The sequence below is a fragment of the Malaclemys terrapin genome, chromosome 2 (assembly GCF_027887155.1).
Source record: "Malaclemys terrapin pileata isolate rMalTer1 chromosome 2, rMalTer1.hap1, whole genome shotgun sequence".
Lineage (NCBI taxonomy): Eukaryota > Metazoa > Chordata > Testudines > Emydidae > Malaclemys > Malaclemys terrapin.
In genome coordinates this window covers 284157839-284178837 of record NC_071506.1, presented here as the reverse complement: position 1 = coordinate 284178837, position 20999 = coordinate 284157839, and the positions used below count along the sequence as shown (strand labels likewise).

Below are 20999 nucleotides of genomic sequence, written 5' to 3'. Positions count from 1 at the left end.
TCTTAGCATCAAGGATAATTCTTGAGTTCAGGGGTCTGGACTAGAGGACCTCTTGAGGTCCCTTCCAGTCCTATGATTTTTACTTTGGCATCCAAGCTCTGCAGTTTTAAGAAAAAACTAAAACTTGATATCTAATGAAGACTTGGGAGAAGCTATGTCTCTCTGGAAGTATGGAGGTGTTAATTAACAATTAATGTGAACTGCTCATAAATATTTGAGATCTTATTTCAAGAAGTCTTTATTTAAAAAAAAAAAAAGAGCCAGACTTGACACTTCCAATATTTCTAAAGTAAACAAAGGAATAGGAGCATGTCTCACGCTTTCTTCACAAACCATAAAGAAACTAACCTAATTTTTTTAAAAGTCCTTTACATGTCACCTTTAGAACAACCACTTTTTTAGTAACAAGCTGTTTGTCTGTCCATACTGCAGGCCTTGCTCCTCTCATCATTCACAGATTCCAAGGCCAGAAGGGACCATTGTGATCAGGGCCGGCTCCAGGCACCAGCCCACCAAGCTTGTGTTTGGGCCGGCACCTGGAGGGGGGGAGCATGGTGCTCCGGCCGCCGGGGAGAGCGGAGCCGCAGTGGGCTCGCCGCCCTCCCCCCGGCCGGGCTCGTTGCCGGGGGAGAGCGGAGTCCTTGGGCGGCAAAAAAGCCAGAGCCGGTCCTGATTGTGATCCTCCAGTCTGACCTGTATAATAACAGGCCATGGAACTTCCCAAAAACAATTCCTCCTAGAGCACATCTTTCAGGAAAACAACAGTGTTACCTGTTTCACAAAGGTCCTGTTCTTTACAAGTTTCCATCTCTCTTGGCTGCAGTGCGGTTTTTAAGAGGGAGAGGTGCTTTATCGTTCAGATCCTATTGAAGAGGCTCTGAAGGCACAACCAATTTCAGATCTTGACTCTGGTTCTCTAAATGATCTATCTAGAGCTTTAAAAGGAATAAAAGCCCCTTCTTCATAAAATTCATTGTTGTCAAATAAAATTAACATTCCTGTGGCTACATCACTGACTCCCATACAAAAAAGGAAAACCATTTCCCAGAAACTTTTGTAGTCAGTCTGTCTCCTCTCCACCCCACTTTCCCCTCTAAGAAGGGAAATTCCATGATGAGAAAGTGACATCTGGCCTTATTTCTACCTTCTTGTAAAGCATCTACATTTCTCAGAAGTTCCTCTCTGTAGTAACCATTTGATACAGTTGTTCGCTCTCTTATGCGGGCCACTTATTAAAGAACAGAAGTGCTGTATATAAAACACTGAGCAAATGAACGGTCAAGCCATCGCAATGACAGTTCAGGAAGAGGACTTGGAGAAAGAAAGGAAAGGGTTTAATGTGTTCGACTACCCTTGCTGATGTTCCGAATATGCTCTTTCATTAAAATTGAATGTCTAGTTATGCTTTCAGTTTCTTTCCACCTCAAGCAATCTGACACAGAATCAGAAAGTGTGTTTAACCTTTGCAATTTAAACTAGGCATATCTCAGTAAGTGTTTATGCACCCTTTCTGGTTTTGATGATGGCAGTTAACATTGCCCACTATTATAAAGAAGCTAAACATGGATTTCTGCACTTAGAAAATTCTTTGGAAATAATCTGTCTGGACTAATGGAAAAATGTGTGGTGGTGCAATACTTTTTAATTTCTTCATTCATTCGTAGATGAATAGATTTTAAGGCCAGAAGACAGACACTTATGAGATTAGATGATCATGTCCTGTCAGATAGGTATTCAAATTAAATAGAACTGGAAGGGACCTTGAAAGGTCATCGAGTCCAGCCCCCTGCCTTCACTAGCAGGACCAAGTACTGATTTTGCCCCAGATCCCTACATGGCCCCCCTCAAGGATTGAACTCACAACCCTGGGTTTAGCAGGCTAATGCTCAAACCACTGAGCTATCCCTCCCCCCATTCAATCTCCATGAACCTTTGGGAGGCAGAACCACACGTTTCAGAGTGGTAGCCATGTTAGTCAGTATCAGCAAAAAGAACGAGGAGTCCTTGTGGCACTTTAGAGACTAACAAATTTATTTGGGCATAAGCTTTCATGAGCTAAAACCCACTTCATCGGATGCATGCAGTGGAAAATACAGTGGGAAGATATACACAGAGAACATGAAAAAATGGGTGTTGCCATACCAGCTATAATGAGACTAATCCAATTAAGGTGGGCTATTATTAGCAGGAGAAAAAGAACCTTTTGTAGTGATAATCACTTACCCCTTAACCAGTGATGATGAAGCTCCCAGTTAGTTTTGCCTCCAGGTTGATCTAAATTTTAAGTGTAGAGCAGGTCTGAGTTTACTTGCTTACTTAGAATAAATAAAGGAAAGACACATACTAGCTTCCTTAAAACTGTAAGGAATATGGTGATGAGGGCCACAGAAGTACTTAAGTTGAAACTCCTATAATTGACCATTCATTAACTGAATTTTACTGCAAGATTTAAACGGTTTAATATAGAAAGTGAGTTGGATCTCTAACGCTATGGAAGAAGATCCCATAAAAGACTTAGTGTTGCTGCAGCTGATTCAAGAATTCAAGTATGTCAGCTACACCGGGGAGCAGCTCCAAGGCAGAGGGCAGGAGCAGCACAGGGCAGTGGGGGGAGGGACTGCTGAACTGCCGATTGATAGCCTGCTGGGCGGCTGTCGCACAGGGAACTTAGGGGAGCGGGGGGCTGTCGGTCCACCCTGGTTCCAAGCCCCCACCAGTTAGCTCCAACAGTGGGGTTACCATATTTCAACAATCAAAAAAGAGGACACAGGGTGCCGCCCTAGCCCCGCCCCCTCCCACTTCCCGCTCCCCTCAGAATCCCCCTACCTGTCCCCTGACTGTCCTCTCCTGAGACCCCCCACCCTAACTGCTCCCAGGACCCCCACCCCCTATCTAAGTCTCCCTGTCCCTTGCCTGCCCCAACCGCTCTCTACACCCCCTTCTCCCTACAGTCCCCCCAGAACCCCCGACCAATCTAACCCCTGTTCCCTGTCCCTTGCCTGTCCCTCCCCCCGCCCCGGCCGAGAGAGAGCTGCGAGCTCCACATGCAGCCGAACTCTGTGGCGCTGCTCTGCGGGGGATGGGGAGGGACTCTGGCTGCTAGAGGCCCCAGTGCCTGTGAGCGGCTTTCAATCAGGCCCAGCCGTCCAATCAGTCGTGCCACACTCGGCATGAGGGGAAGGGGGAAATCCCGGACATTTCTACTTTATTAGAAATTCCCCCCAGACGGCCATTTAAAGCTGAAAAAGCCAGACATGTCCGGGGAAACCCAGACGGATGGTAACCCTATCCAACGGGCTGCTCTTCCTGCAAGCAGTGGACAAAGCAGGCAGCTGCCAAACAATGTTATAAAGGAGCATTGCACAACCTTAAATGAGCATGTTCTCTGATCAGCAACATAACAACGAAACAATGTTAACCAGGACGACTTTAAGTGAGTTACTGTACTTGCAGTGCTGGTCCAGTTCAAACAGCTGGGATCTGCTTTTCATGAGACACCGATTTTGCAGGGTTTCTCCTCTGTAATGGCTAAAATCTTGTGCTCTTTTCTGTTCTCTTATATAGTTGCAGACTACTGTTTCTTACCACAGTGGTCCCTTAGAGGCTTTTGGGGGGCTTCTTTTGTTTTTGTAAATCCTTAAGCCTGCATCTGGTCTAAAAGTGAACGTAGTCTATCTCCACAGATGTCCATTGTTCTCAGTGTTGATTGAGAGAGCCCTGAGAGCTCACGCATCTCAGGTGACAATAGTCTACATTTTACATATTTGTTAAAATGTTTCCTGTGCAAACATCTCACAGTAACCATGACAATCAGCTAGTTCTTAGCTTTTGGCAGAGACCACACGCAGTCCCCTTTGGTGAAATATTGAGAAGATGGTCCGACTGGTTAATATATATGCCTGGGCAAGTCTGTGTCACAGTAGCAGTTCATTTAAAAATATATTTTTTTAAGGCTGAAAAATAGGATTAAATAATTATGTTTTTAAAAAGTTTTTCAGCTATATTATTATTATTTATTATAGAAAGGTCTCCAATCACACTAACTCCACTTTAATTACTCGCTCCGTAACAGCTCCTTTATTTAAAAATGAAGCTACACGCTTTGTCTCTAATCACAGTAGGAGCTGTATTGATTCACTTGCTTTATGCTACAAAAAGAAAGGGGTGAGAGGAATTTCTTTTGATCTATTTAGTGTCAGTTCCTCTGTCAATCCACTCTTTTCTGGGTGATCTAACTCACTCAAACAGCTTCAGTTATACTCACTATGCTGATGAGACTTACACTTCTCCAATCCACCTCCTGACTTACTTGCTATCCAATCTCATATCTAAACCTATCTGATGCCTTGCTATTCCTTCAAGCTTTACATAGCCAAAACTTGAACCCTTTCTTTCCACCAAAACACTTTCCACTCTCCCATTCTTATTGTTGAACACACCGCAGATAATGCCTGTCACTTAAGCCTGTACACTGGAGGTCATCTGATTTTTCTCCTCCAACAATCCAATCTGTGTCCAGCTCTTGCTGATGCTTTCTTCACAATGTCTATAAGATCCAACATTTTTTCTGCCCACACTGCTAAGCCTTCACATAGGTCCACCTCATGCCCTCTTTTCATCACTACAACTCCTCTTTGGCCTTTGACACCAATGTAGCCACTAAGATCCTATTACTTGCCCATTGATCTATGTCATCCCCCATTCTTTGAATCCATCCTTTGGCTCATCCTTCTGCAAACATCAGTTCAAGCTGCTTGTATTTGCTTTCAAGGCCTTGCACAACTCTGCCTCTCCTATGAAATATTTTTTTTTTATTGCCTGCCATTGCCTCTGCTCTGATAGCAAACATCTTCCACTCCTCCTCTCACCACCATCTCCAGAGTGCCTGTATGCTTAGAATACCTTTTCTGACCTTGTCCCAGCCTTCTTCCCACCTAAAAGTTTCTTTCTCTAAGCCTACGAGAAAGTAGCCAACATATGTTTTACTCTATTGACAACCCCCATATCATGCTGTGTATTACTACCCCCTGTACCCTCCTTACTACCGTGTTCACTGTCTTATGTCATCATGTTGGATATTAGTTTGTGGCAGGGATCATGTTTTTGAACTTGTCTTGTGAGGTACCTAGCAAACTATTGGGTGCCATAAAAAGGGTTGCATGAAACATCCATTAGGTTTTGTTCCCAAGAAAAACATGAGTCTAATAGATCTCTCAAATTGACACTTTGTGCTTTGCAAATTCACTACTCCACTGCAGTTGATACAATCACAGCTCCAAATAAATTTGCTTTGTAATTCTCCATCCATTGGCTATGGAAGTCTTAGGACCTTTTTGTGGAAGCTGGGAAATCTTAACTCCTGTGTATCTTCACTCTATATTTTTTTAAAAGGTCTGGAAATATTCAATTTAAGAAGTTACTTAGAGACCACTTCATTCAGTGTTTGTGTCTTTACAGTGCCTTCAGTTTTAAATTTTACAAAAGGAAATTCAGATATACAAGCTGTTTTAAAATAGTTAAATTGCTGAGGGGCAAACAATGTCTAATTCAAAGCCACAGAAAAAAGGGTGAAACTGTGCAGCTTCATACATGCGCACACTCACCCATTCTCAGAAATAAAAAATAATAATAGTATATGGAGATACACCTCTCTCATAGAGTTGGAAGAGACCTTGAAAGGTCATCAAGTTCAGCCCCCTGCCTTCACTAGCAGGACCAAGTACTGATTTTGTCCCAGATTCCTAAATGGCCCCCTCAAGGATTGAACTCCCAACCCTGGGTTTAGCAGGCCAATGCTCAAACCATTGCCGTTACCAATTCTTCTTTGAGTGCTGTCCCTGTGGGTGGGTGCTCCACTTCAGGTGTTGTTCCCAGCATCATTGATCAGAGATTTTCAGTAGCAGTGTCGATCAGAGCTGCACATGTATAGTAGTCATCTCATGGCACCGTTGGCACTTCGACCATTGCATGTGTGACCCGACGCCTCAGTTGCTTCTCAGCTGTCCTCGGCCTGAGACGGAGCTCCGTAGTGGTGTTGAATGACAACCTAGGAAAAATAATTAGAAATAGTTAGAATTAATTACACGGGTCTACAATTTTTGAGAAGTCGTCTGCTTCAGAGATAAAATGTGCTATTTATTATGTATTTTGATGTGCTGAATTCAAATATGACAATTAAAACTGATTGGCTACTGTTTCTAAGATATTTAAGTTTTTACATTTTATGTCTGTATATTGTGTAGGTAGTAGAGTTTTAATCATAAATTGTAAACCTAGGTCTTTTCATGTGTTTATGGTTGCTTTACATGATAATATTTCACCTGTCCTGTTTATGTAACACTTTAAAAATCAGCAAAAGGGTTATATAAATAAAATTTATTATGAAACAAAAGGCAAAAAACTATTCTGTACATAGTTTAGTCCTATTCAGTGTCTACTCGGCGCTTCTTGGCTTGTCTCTTGTATTCATTAAATGGAGCATCTCTTGTCACTGTTCAGCAATAATCTGCAAGCATTGATGGGCTCCATTTGCCCTGATAGCGTTTCTCCATTGTTGCAATGTCCTGGTAAAATCGCTCACCGTGCTCGTCGCTCACTGCTCTGCAGTTCGGTGGAAAAAAATCTAGATGAGAGTGCAAAATATGTATCTTTAGTGACATGTTGCAACCAAGGCTTTTGTATGCCTTGAGGAGGTTTTCCACCAACAACCTGTAGTTGTCTGCTTTGTTGTTTCTGAGTAAATTTATTGCCACTAACTGGAAGGCTTTCCATGCCGTCTTTTCCTTGCCACGCAGTGCATGGTCAAATGCATCATCTCGAAGAAGTTCACGAATCTGAGGACCAACAAAGACACCTTCCTTTATCTTAGCTTCCTTTATCTTAGCTTCACTTAACCTTGGAAATTTTCCACGGAGGTACTTGAAAGCTGCTTGTGTTTTGTCAATGGCCTTGACAAAGTTCTTCATCAGACCCAGCTTGATGTGTAAGGGTGGTAACAAAATCTTCCTTGATTCAATAAGTGGTGGATGCTGAACACTTCCTCCCAGGCTCCAATGACTGTCGGAGTGGCCAGTCTTTCTTGATGTAGTGGGAATCTCTTGCACGACTATCCCATTCGCAGAGAAAACAGCAGTACTTTATGTATCCAGTCTGCAGACCAAGCAAGAGAACAACCACCTTCAAATCGCCACAAAGCTGCCACTGATGTTGGTCATAGTTTATGCACCTCAAAAGTTGTTTCCTGTTGTCATAGGTTTCCTTCATATGGACTGCATGACCAACTGGAATTGATGGCAAAACATTGCCATTATGCAGTAAAACAGCTTTAAGACTCATCTTCGATGAATCAATGAACAGTCTCCACTCATCTGGATCGTGAACTATGTTGAGGGCTGCCATCACACCATCAATGTTGTTGCAGGCTACAAGATCACCTGCCAGGAGATTCCACTGCTGTAGTCTGGAGCCCAACAGCTCTGCCTTACAATTGGGTAGTTCCAAATCCCTGACCAGGTCATTCAGCTCACCTTGTGTTATGAGGTGTGGTTCAGAGGAGGAGGATGGGAGAAAATGTGGGTCCTGTGACATTGATGGTTCAGGACCAGAAGTTTCATCCTCATCCTCATCCACTTCCTCGTCTGACTCCAGTGAGAATGATTCTGGTGCATCAGGAACCGGCAGTCCTTCTCCGTGGGGTACTGGGTGTATAGCTGATGGAATGTTCGGATAATGCACAGTCCACTTTTTCTTCTTTGACACACCTTTCCCAACTGGAGGCACCATGCAGAAGTAACAATTGCTGGTATGATCTGTTGGCTCTCTCCAAATCATTGGCGCAGCAAAAGGCATAGATTTCCTTTTCCTGTTCAACCACTGGCGAAGATTTGTTGCACAAGTGTTGCAGCATATGTGTGGGGCCCACCTCTTGCCCTGATCTCCAATTTTGCAGCCAAAATAAAGGTGATAGGCTTTCTTAACCATAGTGGTTATACTGCGCTTTTGTGATGCAAAAGTCACTTCACCACAAACATAGCAGAAGTTATCTGCACTGTTCACACAAGAACGAGGCATCTCTGCTCACTTTGGCTAAACAGAAATGTGTCCCTTTGCAAAATCAAACACTGACAAATAAGAGAGCACGGCACTGTATGATTTCTAGAGCTGATATAGGGCAATTTGTTCAGCAGAGTGATGTAAGCTTCGTTATGATTGCATCATCCATGACTTCTAGCAATAACATGATGCAATTCATATCATGTATGACGCAATACCAGCTTCAGATTGCATTACTCATTGTTTTGCCTAAAAAGCAAGTACTGTCCAAACCCAGTCATAGATTTATTCATAGATCCAGTCAAAGATGTATTTTAGTCATTTCTGGTTTAAATTGAGATCCCTTCCCTTTATAACTCACTTATCCTCCGCCATTCCCAAGTCAAGGGTCGTATATACTGACCCAATAGCATATCTTGAAAACTAGAGCCAATCAACAATTTTAAGCATCATTTTCGTTCTCAGTGACCCAGAATTAGTAAAGTTTGACTACATTTATTTCAGAAGCATTTTGGCTGTAGAGCAGTGTTTTCATGAAGTGCATGGCGTTAGTAGTGGCTTTCCTCAGACAGTGAGGCATTCAGATCTACCCGTACCTGGACAATTGGCTGATCAAGGATCGGTCAGAGGCTCACGTACAGGACAGCATCAGCATGGTCCAAGCCATCTTCCAAGTGGTGGGGCCGTTGATAAACGAGCAAAAGTCAACTCTTGTTCCTGTTGCTCGACTCGACCCAAGCCAGAGCTTTCCTGATTCCCCCACTAGCTTGCTGTACACTAAGCCAGTGCACTGTAACAGTGCGGTACAGGGGACATCAACTTCCAGCCATTGGATCCACATTATGCCGGTCTCTGCTAGATTGAAGAGCCCGTTATTAAATATTTGCTCTCTATGTAGGTACTTGTAGATTGTAATCAAGTCATCCCTTAACCTTCTTTTTGTTAAGCTTAATAGATTGAACTCCCTGAGTCTGTCACTGTAAGGCCGTTTTCTAATCCTTTAATCATTCTTGAGGCTCTTCCCTGAATCCCCTCCAACTTATCAATATCCTTGAATTGTGGATACCAGAACTGGACGCTGTATTCCAGCAGCTGTTGCACCAGTGCCAACTGCATAGATCATATTACCTCTCTACTCTTACTCGAGATTCCCAAGGATTGCATTAGCCCATTTGACTGTAGCGTTTCCTCTGTGGTGATTTGTTTCTTGCTCTTGAGCTTGACTGACTTTATTCCTGTAAGTGCCCTTCCTTTTCATCCTTGAGTTCTGTCTCCCTTGTACTTCTTTTGAGGACCATAAATAGCCATATCCTTTTTGCATTTGAATTCTTGGTGTCGATAATCTCACAACTGTGAATAAAGTTTATATTACATAAAATGCTTCTCTGCCACAGTTAATGGCAGCAAACAGAAAGCAACAAACTGTTTTACCGCAAACACTCTTATGGGGAAAAGGTAGATAGTAGTAGTAGCCCCCATGTTTTTTTGCAAATACAAAATAAAACAAAAAACTCACCCTGCTGTGGTGGCTCCTGTCCTGTGTGGCTGGGCCCTGCTTCCAGGTTTGGGTGTTGTGACTTGGCTCATGAGGGTGGCTAAGCCAAACCTGAGCAGCTGGCGCAGCAAACCCATATGCCAGATCGCAACACCCAGAACAGAGAGCCTGACCCAGTTCTGTGGGACTGGAGCTGCCACCTCAACATGAGTGCTGGGGTGGCTCATTCTGCAACTCCCAGCGCCCTGGGGGCAGGCATGGCCGCCGAGAGCAGGTTCGGGCCCCGGTGAAAATTTTTTTTCGGGCCCCGCAGCAAGGGCCGAGGGCGGCGGGGGGGGGGAGCCGGGCCCCTTTCCGGACCACCGGGCCCTGGTAATTTGTACTGGCTCACTCGCCCCCCCCCCCCCCCCCCGGTCGGCCCTGGGGGCAGGACCCAGCCCCCTCCCACATGGATAAAATGAAATAAAAATTATCAAAAAAATAAAACACAAAATTGTAAAGAATACAAATTTCACAGGACTAGATATTTAGGTTTCTTCTATTTCTATGATGTCAGTGCCAAGTGCTTCAGTTAGTTTTGCCAGGATCCCACTCTTTCTAGCTGCAGCTTAGGGCTTGTTTTCACTATATTGTTAGCTTGAGGTATATCTCAAGTTTTGCCTCTAACCAGACTCTTGTCTGCACACACAAATCTCTAGTTTGAGTTAAGAAGTACTTTACTCATGGAGTGTTTTGAAACTTCAGGGCTGCTGATGCTTCAGCTAGTAGTGCAGAGGGCATGCAGCAGCTCAGGTTACAACTCAAACTGCTAATCTAGTTATTCTATCTGCTAATGAGGTCACTGAATGGTTGCTTTCTCTTTCTTCTCAGAACTTGTCTACACTGAATTTAGTGTACAGCAACACAGGGTGTGAATCCAGAAGGCTTACACTAAAGCTTTGTATACAATGGAAACTGAATGACAAAACTTCTGTCATTCAGAGATGTGAAAAAAACCACCCCTGCCCGAATGACAAAAGTTTTGCCAACGAAAAGCATCGGTGTGAACAGTGCTTCGTTGGCAGGAGAGCTCTCCCGCCAACAAAGCTACTGCCGTTTGTTGGGAGTGGAAGTTTTTTTGTCAGCGGGATAGCTCTCTCCTGCTGACAAATAGCGGCTACACTGTGCGCCTTTTAGTGGTGCAGCTGTAGTGGCACAGCTATGTCGCTAAAAGGGTTGTAGTGTAGACATAGCCTAAGCCAGTGCACTGAAACAGTGTCCACAGGGGACATTACTGTACTGCAAGCTAGTGTTCTTTAGACACTCACCCTGGCTTGCTGCACGCTAATGTCCAATGTAGAAGAGCCCTCACTCTAGCTAACTAGCTCTATTGGAATAAATCAAACTAACTTGAACTAACTCTGGCAATGAAGATAAATTGTCATATCTTTTTAGAGTATAAAGGAGCAAAAGATTCCTTTTTATCATTTTACAATAATTCAATCCCACTGAGCTACAAAAAAAATTCTCACTTTCTGTGTGCAGGTGGTTAGGTGTGTGAAAGCAGAACTCTTGCCTTGACGGACCACATTTTGTGATTAGCAAGTCATCAGAGTGATTATTTATACTGTTACCAAAGAGAATAACAGTTTGTGTTGCTGCAGTTGAGGAAGAATTAAGCCATTTATTCTCACTGCCTTATAATTGCCAGGATGATTGCTGGTATGTGGCTGGAAATGGATTGTTGGCATTGCTTGTAGAAGTGCAAACCCTAATTGATCCTGCCTGCCTGGCAGGAAATGTTGTTTTGATATAGACTTTAGAAGCTATTTATAGGTCTCTTTTTAAAGTGAAGTTGTGCTGAATGTTACTTGCGAATATTTGCCTATCCTAGTTGATTTTTATATGTAGAGTAAATTAGTTTACATAAATGGAAGTGATTAAAGTACGCAAACTTTTGCTTTCCAGGCATCATCGAGCAGAGTGCCAATGGGCAATGGAGAGAGCAGCCATTATCTGTCAGTGGACGTGGTTGCAGGCTCAGATCTCTGACTTGGAGTATCGCATAAGGCAGCAAACAGATATCTACAAGCAACTACGTGCCAACAAGGTAAGGCCATTCTGTACCTTGGAGATTTTAACCCTTTATACTGTGACTAGAATTTTGTAGAGGACACTTTAGTGGAGGACTTTCAGCAGCAACCTCTCCAGGGAAGCTGAGTATTAATTCTTTTTAATCACATAAATTAAAGGTGGAAAAAATCTGCTAGGTTATTTAAGTAATCACCTTTGCCAATTCAGGGTTATTTCCTGCAGTATATGTTCTAATGCAGGGGTAGGCAACCTATGGCATGCATGCCAAAGGCGGCACGCGAGCTGATTTTCAGTGACACTCACACTGCCCGGGTCTTGGCCACCAGTCCGGGGAGCTCTGCATTTTAATTTAATTTTTAAATGAAGCTTCTTAAACATTTTAAAAACCTTATTTACTTTACATACAACAATAGTTTAGTTATATATTATAGACTTATAGAAAGAGACCTTCTAAAAACATTAAAATGTATTACTGGCACGCAAAATCTTAAATTAGAGTGAATAAATGAAGACTCGGCACACCACTTCTGAAAGGTTGCCGACCCCTGTTCTAATGCTTTGTCTAGTCAAGTCCTAATTAACCTAGGAGCTCAGACTTTTCTGTCTTGTCCCCATGTTTTATTTCAAAATCCAGAAGATAAAAATTAAGACATCACATTTCCTTCTTATAGGTCCTTCAGGGGAGAACATGCTGCTAAACATTCCTTCAGGGAGAGTGTGGTAGGATTGCTTCTATCCCTGTATTGGACCAATTGTGTATATTTCGTTAAGTTGGAGGCTTTGAAACTTGTAATGTAATTTTAAAAACATAATAGGTGGAGTGAATGGATTCTGTTTGCCACATCTATTACCTGTATAAACTACATTCATAGTTTAAAGCCCCCAACTTGCCTTTCAGACAGGGCCAACACAGTGAGGAGAATTACCCAGTGGCAGTGCTCCTGCAAGGACAATACAAGTTCAGCTAAAAAAAAAACCCCTCTGAGGTGCTGGAAGAAAATATCAGTGTTTTTATTCTACCTTTCTCAGATGACGTGTTTCTTAGGTGACATTAATCTGGTATACTTGCAGGACCACATGAGACTGCAAACATCTGTTATCTGCCTGCTATAAGTTTCCACATATAAGGGTGTTAATCTTCCACCTCACCATTTTGCATTCAGTAGTGTTCCACTATTGATAGTTAATTCATTATTGCAACATAAAGATTGGCCTTAGTTGAATAATTTGAAGGAGCTATTTAAATGATGATTGTTTTAAGTGCTGTGTCTTAAACATTCCTTTTTGGGGATCGTTAAACGTTTACGGCCTCAGTTCAGCAAGGTACTTGCTTTCAGCATGTAATTCTATTGAAGCTGGGGAATTTAAAATAATCTAATCTTCTATGTGTGGTTGAGTGCCATGGCCACTTCATTGGATTTGGTTTGATTAGTAGTTTGGGTGATGGGGGAGAAGTCAGAGGCAAAGCTTTTTGTAATGAATAAGGAATGTCCTGATGGAAAAGCAAGATGTGCTCATCAGTCACTTTTAGGGCCCCCTGCCACCATTGTACAGCTACTCATACATACCCACACATAATATGCAGTTGATTAAGCATACTGACACTTCCCTTATTCTTTTTTACTTGTGGTTGTGTGTCTGTGCAGGGGCAAACACACACTAACTAGTTTCTCTCTAGGAAGAAGATGGTGCCTGTGTTGGCTTGAGTCCAGACATAAGTTTTCCCAAACACCAGTAATTCTTTATCACTTCCTTCTGAGAGTCTACTGGAAAAGTCTTGAAGTGGGAGTCAGTTGTTTTAAGTGTCTAACGAACTTCAAAATTAAGTTAAAGCTTAAAAAAAGCAAAAGTTTGCCTATGTAGAGAATCTTTCGTCCCATTGGAATTCAAAGTACTTTGCAAACTACAGAGGAGTCTCCTCAGCATGTGATCTGCATATGGTCAGATTAGTTCAAATTGTGCACCGGGAAGCCTCAAACTGAATTTTTGGAACAGTTAATATAAATTTTTGTTAAATTGATGTATGTGTCTTTGACACCAGATGGTGATGTAGTTTGATTCAGTTAATTGATTCGTGTGCCAGCTGGCATCTGAATTAGTATGCACTCACTGTTAAGTATGTGTATTTTCTGAACATTTCCCCCTGAAATTAATTGACATAGACTCATAGACTTTAAGGTCAGAAGGGACCATTATGATCATCTGGTCTGACCCCCTGCATGCTGCAGGCCGCAAGACCCTTCCCTGGACTCTGCTGTTGAAGTCCCCAATCCTGTGTTTTAGTGACTTCAATCGGCTGAGACCCTCCTGCTAGTGATCCCTGCCATTGTAGTCAGTATTTGCCTTATGCTTTTGGGTGCTTTAATCTTTCATGCTGTGCTGTTTTGAGACCCTTCGTTCCTGACACAAAATTAAGGCTCATTTGGCTATACTTACACTTGCTACCACTTGCCTGGGCATCATGTTACAGGACAGTAGGGGTGATTTCACTGTAAAACCAATAATTATATTAACAGTAGCCCTCTGGCACAATATTTTATGCTACAAATGATATACACATAGGAATGTTTCTCATTTAGAAGAATCATCCTGCTTGGGGCCTCTTGTCACTACTATAATATAGTTCATAATTATATAAATTCTTTCTGTACACACTACTTCATACCTTCTGGCCTGGTTCACATATGTTTTTGCTGCTCCTTGATTTTAAATAATGTCACCATTCTGATCTGTGAATTTGCTATACTATTCAGTTACAACATGAAACTGATACTTTTAGCTCCTCCTGTTCATTTGTGTTGGCTTTGTTCTTAAGTGGTGTTTAAATATTATAGCAGATAAACTCTTCGTTTGAAACCTAGTGACTTGAGTGAAAATGCAAATAAAGGCCATATTCAATAAGGAGACTAATCAATGTGTCTTGCACTGTAAACCTTGTTACTTTCACTTTGCTTCTTGGCTCTCACATGAAGCAGAGAGGCCTACTCTTAGAAGATCAGGGAGCGGTCAAAAGCTTGATGCAAACTATTTACACTCTGAATAGCGGGGAAAAACCCCAGGAGGATAAGTAAAAAAAGAGGAAAATGGTTGACTTCAATGGGCCTTGGAATTGTAAGGCCTTAGTGATGTTCAGGATATGCTGCTGGGTTCTCCTTGTTTTCACAGGTTTTTCAGGGAGGAACGGATGATTTCCTACACTTGCGTAAGCCTCTAGAGGCACCTTGCAATTGCTGGGTATTTATATGTCAACACCCTAGTGAAAGATTTATCGGCCAGCTCCCGCATAGCAGTACACAGCTCCTCAGTTTTACCACCAGCGACCCTACGAACCTCCCTAAAAGCATCTGAAGACCTAGAGGTCCCGTCCACCTGGCCCATCGGTTCAGTCTTCCGTACAGCACACCCACTCTTCATGTAAGCGCTATTTCTGAGTGCGTCTAGGGAGCCGTCAACCACTATGTATACCACCGCTCTTGCCAGTCACCCCCTTCAGAGGCCACCTAGGACTCTCTTTCTACCAGCATGGAGTGTGATAATAGACAAGTGAGTCCTGGATGTCATTAGACAGCGCTATATGATCAAGTTCACGACACTATCTCCTCCACATCCTCCATTCCTCTTCCAGGACCACGCTCATGACAGTATCCTTGCCCTAGAAGTGGACTCCCTCCTGGGGAGGGAGGCGCTCCCCACTATTTGGAGACGACTGTTCTACAGGCACAAATAAGATTTTTGTAAAAGCTCAGATGCCACTGGGCGCTTGAAGAATACAGGAAGTAATTAATCACCCGCATTTTTCCATCCATGTTGCAATAGTAATCCAATATCTGGTTTTCCTATGTGCAAAGACATCCAAGTCTTTGTTTACTAAGGTGCTCTTTTGACATGCTCTTCAAAACTGTCCTCATGTGGTAAGGAGTTTGGCCAGTGACTTGATTGAGGCACAAGCTAGGTCTTTATGGGGGTCTTCTTTTCTTTCTCTCTCTGGTCATACAGCACTGCTACCAACTTCCTTGCTGCAAAAATTGCAACTTTTTCTGTCACTGTCTTCCAATTTGTCAAGATCTCTGAAGTGGTAAGCTCTTTGTTTTGACAACATTAAACACAGATTTCCCCCTCTCGCCCCCCAAAATACCAAATAGGGATGACAGACACACAGACTGTTAATGCATGTGCAGCAGAAGCCAGGAGAGCATCACAAATGGCATGCACAGGCATGAAGCATTGCTTGTCAGTCGTGCTGGTAAAGGTGCCTGTTTCAACCCACATGTTTTGTGTCTTCTATTTTTCAAACGCATTGAACAGCAGGGACCAAAACATCTGTATCAGGTGACCTAATTACTAAGTTTCCTTTGATGCCAAGAGACTCATGCTGGCATATAGAGCATGCAAAAGTATCATTTTGTCTGCTTCTTTTTGAGTACTGTACTCCTGGACATCTTCAACACCTCTTTGGAAAAGCCTCCAGCAAGAAGGAGTGTCTGTGCTGGGTGTGATCTTACACTCTGAGGTGCATTTTGAACCATATATTTATAGAGGAATTTTACAAGTGACTGCTTGTTGGACCACATTTAGAAACTTTTTCCATGGAGGCACAGGACATCCATCAGTCACCTGGTATTTCTTGCACCCAACCGTAGATCCTGTCTAGTGCTGACTTTCTGCAATTTTCAGAGCGTTATTGTTGTCATATCTATAAAAGACTTCAATTACAGAATTAGCTTTATCAAATCCTTTTAGTATCTGCCTCAAGTACTCAGCAGCCAGTTCATTGAATGTCAAATTTGTTTCCAGCAGTCATTTGTTATAGCCATGGCATCTTTGATGTACACTGTGGTTTCTCTGTTACATGCTCTTAGCTCATGGATCCTTTCATCTTGATCTTCCAGCTAATGCCCTAATTCAGTTTTTGTCTGTTCATCTCATTGTTCCATCAGCATGAAAGAGGGACATAGGCACAGGTCCTATTGGGTGACTGAGAAATAGTTGCCATTGAAACATCATCTCTGCATCTTGCTAAGGATATGGCTCTGGGAAAACAATTTCTTGATTGACAGCTGCGGTGATTGGTGCCAGACTTAAATTTGGCCATCTTGGCCAAGTCAGTAAATGTTTTGATGCCAGATTTCTTGACAGCGCTGAAGAAGCTATATGTCCCATCAGAATCAACTGCACCTCTTAAAAATCTCCATCTATTCTTCACCAGCATCTTCTATTTTTAGTAGAAACTCTTTCACATCTCATGTTACATGCAGTAGATATGTTGGTAGGCACCTCTGGAAATGGATTTGTCATATTGTTGATGACATGGTTAAGAGCTACAACAGTCTCTTTATCCCTTTTCAGTGTAGAGGCAAGGACTTGTTTGTGGACTTTGTCTTCACTGTTTCTTGTTAGGCTATTTCTTTCTCTCATAGGTTTTGCATGTTCATAATACAAAGCTGTGTATTGTCATCTCTAACACTAATACTGACCTATGCATATATCACTGAATTAAAAGGCTAGTTTTTAGAATATTTCAAAGGCTAGTACTGCATGCATAGTAATTGCAAATTAAAATCCTCTACCAGGCAGACTAGCTGTTTAAATTATATGTACAAAAGCTTACAAATGGAGAAGCATTACATTAGGAATTCATGTACTTTTATATCTATCCACTGTGCAGTACAAACTATGGGTATGCAATCTACTGCTACTGGGGCACAACCTTCAGTATGAGACTGATCTGATCTGCAAATTTAAATTGAAAGTATAGAAACTATCACTTTTGAGATACCTTAACAATTAAGACTACAGGTCTGTCGCATCTTATGCGCATTTAACATGCACGATTTCAGCTTTGCGTGGTCGGGGGGGGGGGAAAAAAAAAAAAAAAAAACCCGGGCGATTCCACCAGCGTGAGTCGTGAATCTGCTGTTCCCACTAAAATATTTTTTTGGGGGGACTTGACAGCAGCAACATGTCTTTAGGCCTGTGGTAAGGTTCTCCCCTATAATAACCCTGGAGGGTTGGCAAAAAACAAACAAACAAAAAAACCAGTTTAAATAGTGTGTGAGATGGGAGAAGCGAATCTGCTGTTCCCACTACAGTATTCAGTCCCCCTGTGCCTCTCATACTGTGTGCCTCTTGCAGCGCTGAGTGAGATTCTACTGTGCCTGTACTGTTTAAAGAGACAGTACATATTTTTCGTACTGTATAACATGGCCCCTAAACGCAAGGCACCTACTTCATCTGGCGCTCAACCAAAGAAACAGCGATGTGTTCCAACGCTGGAGGAAAAACTGGCTGTGTTGGACTTGAGAGACAGTATGTCCATTGCCAACGTGGAACATAAATACGGCCACAACGAATCTAGCATCCATGCCATCAAGATTCGAGAGACAGAAATTCGTCAAGCTGTGGCATCAAGTGCTCCAGTAACTAAGGTGACGAGCCAAGTGCGTGATAAGACTTTTTAGTGAAGACTGAAAAGGCATTTAAACTTACGTCTGGAAGACATGAACCGTAAACGTGTGCCTATCAATGGCAACATGTTGCGAGAAAAGGCTCTTAGCATCTATGCACTGTTCAAACTTCCCGCCGAAGAGGGACAGCCTTCTGATAAGAAGGAATTCAAAGCCAGCCAAGGTTGGCATAACAGTTTTAGGAACCACTTCAACCTCAAAAACGTGCAGACTACTGGTGAAGCTGCATTTGCCAATTAGGAGGCAGCAAAAGCCTATCCCGAACAATTAAAGAAAATCATAGAGGAAAGGGGCTATCTTCTAAAACAAGTTTTTAATGTTGACGAGACTGGGCTCTTCTGGAAAAAAAATGCCCACCCGCACTTACATTTCAAAATCAGAAAGACAAGCTCCTGGCTTCAAAGCAGCTAAAGACCGTGTGACTGTGTTGCTTTGTGGAAATGCGACTGGGCATTTAATAAAGCCGGGCTTGCTCTATAGGGCTGCAAATCCCCGTGCCCTAAAAGGCAAGAACAAAAATCTCCTGCCTGTGTTCTGGCAATCAAATAAAAAGGCTTGGGTGATGGCAGCATTATTTCTGGATTGGTTCCATAAGTGTTTCATTCTGGAGGTCAAGCAGTACCTTGAAGAGAAAGGACTTGACTTTAAAGTGTTGCTGATCATAAACAATGCTCCTGGCCACCCTGCAGCACTCCGGTTTGCGCATAACAACGTTGAAGTCGTCTTTCTCCCCCCCCCCCCCCCCTACCACCTCCAACCTCTTGACCAAGGCATCATTAGCTGTTTCAAGGCCATGTACATGAGGCTTACATTCTCACGGATCCTTACCGCTATGGATGCTGATCCCAGTGTTAATGTGATGGAGTGTTGGAAGTCCTTCAACATTGCTGATTGCATCACTTATATTAAACAGGCAATGGATGCAATCAAGCCTGAAACAGTCAATGCATGTTGGCGAAACCTATGGGAAGACTGTGTGAATGATTTTAAGGGTTTCCTGACCATTGACAAAGAAGTGCAACTCCTTGTTCAGGTGGCCAGGCAAGTGGGTGGTGATGGCTTCGTCGACATCCTCGAGGAAGAAATTGAGGCATTAATTGAGGGCCATAGAGAAACATTGACTAACGAAGAGTTAGAGGAACTGATAAAATCGTCTACAGACAATGAAGATGATGACTAACAGGAAGAACCAGCAACTTGGAATCTTCATAAATTTTCTGAAGTGTTCCAAGCAGTGAAACACTTGAATGATTTAATTTCTGAATATGATCCTTCTATGGAATGAAGCGTCAAAATCACACGTCGTATTATGCATGATTTGAAACTGTACCAAGAAATGTTGGAGGAGCTCAAGAGACAACAGCGACAGTTGCCAATCACCATGGTTTTAAAGAAAAAACAACCGGCGGCAGCAGCAGAGCCTACACAATCAACTTCTCGAGCTGAACCAGAGCCAACCACTTTGTCTACGACTCGCTCTCCGTCACCCAAGCCTAGCCCATCGTCTCCTGGATCGACATCAAGCCCTGATGACTCAATAATAGTGTTGTCGGGGAAGAGGAAGACTAATCATTGGAGTGTGTACAGTACAAGACTAGCAAGAATATCCAGGATGACTGGTGACTGTTCAGGTTTACTGTACTGTACTGTTTTCGTTTTTTATTCTTTCTTCTCTGTTATGTTATTAAAATACTTTAAAATTATATTTTGCATATGTAGTCTTTATTATATACTGTACATTGCTGTATACAATACATAGTACTGTACAGGGTTGTATACACAAAATTGTACTTTATGGGTGATTTAAGGGACTTTCAAGGGTCATTTTGGCTTTACGCGCTGACCGTGGAACGTAACCCCTGCGTAAGATGAGACAGACCTGTATCTGAGAAAACATTTCATGTTAGTACAGTAAAAGCTGTTTTATCTGGCATGTTGGGAGAATGAGGGGTGCTGGTAAGTGAAAAATGCTGGTTAACTAAGAGGGAGGGAGTTTGGGTACAGGAGGGGGGTGTGGGACTGGGGGTTGGGGCGCAGGAGAGGGTGCGAGGTGTAGGGGCTGGGACGGAGTTTGGGTGCGGGAGGGGACTCGGGGCAGCGGCTTAGGGTGCGGGGTGCCGGATCCAGAGGGTGCTCACTGCATTCCCCAGCAATGAGTTCCACGGGTTGACTGTGTGTTGTATGAAGATGTACTGTGTTTTATTTGTTTTAAACCTGCTGCCTATTAATTTGAGTGAGTGACCCCTGGTTCTTGTGGTATGTGAAGGAGTAAATAACAGTGAATAAGAAAGTTTCTCCACGCTAGTCAAGGTTTTATAGATCTCTATTGTATCCTCTTAGTTGCCTCTTTTCCACGTTGAAAAATGCCAGTCCTTTTAGTCTCTCCTCATACAGAAGCTGTTCCATCCCCTCAATAATTTTTGTTGCCCTTTTCTGTACCTTTTCCAATTCTAATATATCTTTTTTTTAATTATTATTTTATTTTTAAATCGGGCAACCAGAATTGCACGCAGTATTCAAAGTGTGGGCGTACCATGGATTTATATAGTGGCATTATGATATTTTCTGTCCTATTATCTATTCCTTTCCTAATGGTTCCTAATGTTTTTTTGATTGCTGCTGCATATTGAGTGGATGTTTTCAGAAAACTATCCACAATGATTCAAAGATCTCCTTCTTGTGTGATAACAGCTCATTTAGATTCCATCATTCTGTATGTATAGTTGGGATTATATTTTCCAGTGTGTATTCCTTTGCATTTATCAACATTGATAAATAGGCGTGGCCATGCTGCAGTATTTCTGGAACTGAGCAAAAAATGACACTTTTTCATTTTGAGTACCATTGTTTCCCCTTACCTACAGGCTTATAATGCCACTTAACAGCTCTACATCACACCTCATCTAAATGTACTT

General features: G+C 42.6%; 1 protein-coding gene across 4 annotated transcripts in view; it reads left to right on the top strand.

Moving 5' to 3' along the window:
- LOC128830912 (KAT8 regulatory NSL complex subunit 1-like) overlaps positions 1 to 20999 on the top strand; it is a 120310-nt gene that overhangs the window by 29347 nt on the left and 69964 nt on the right. For all 4 annotated transcript variants that reach the window (XM_054016820.1, XM_054016818.1, XM_054016817.1 and 1 more), the window contains one exon: positions 11495 to 11636. In XM_054016820.1, coding sequence (XP_053872795.1) covers positions 11523 to 11636 — 114 coding nt within the window. In that variant the 5' untranslated portion in view covers positions 11495 to 11522. The remainder of the gene's footprint in view (positions 1 to 11494; positions 11637 to 20999) is intronic.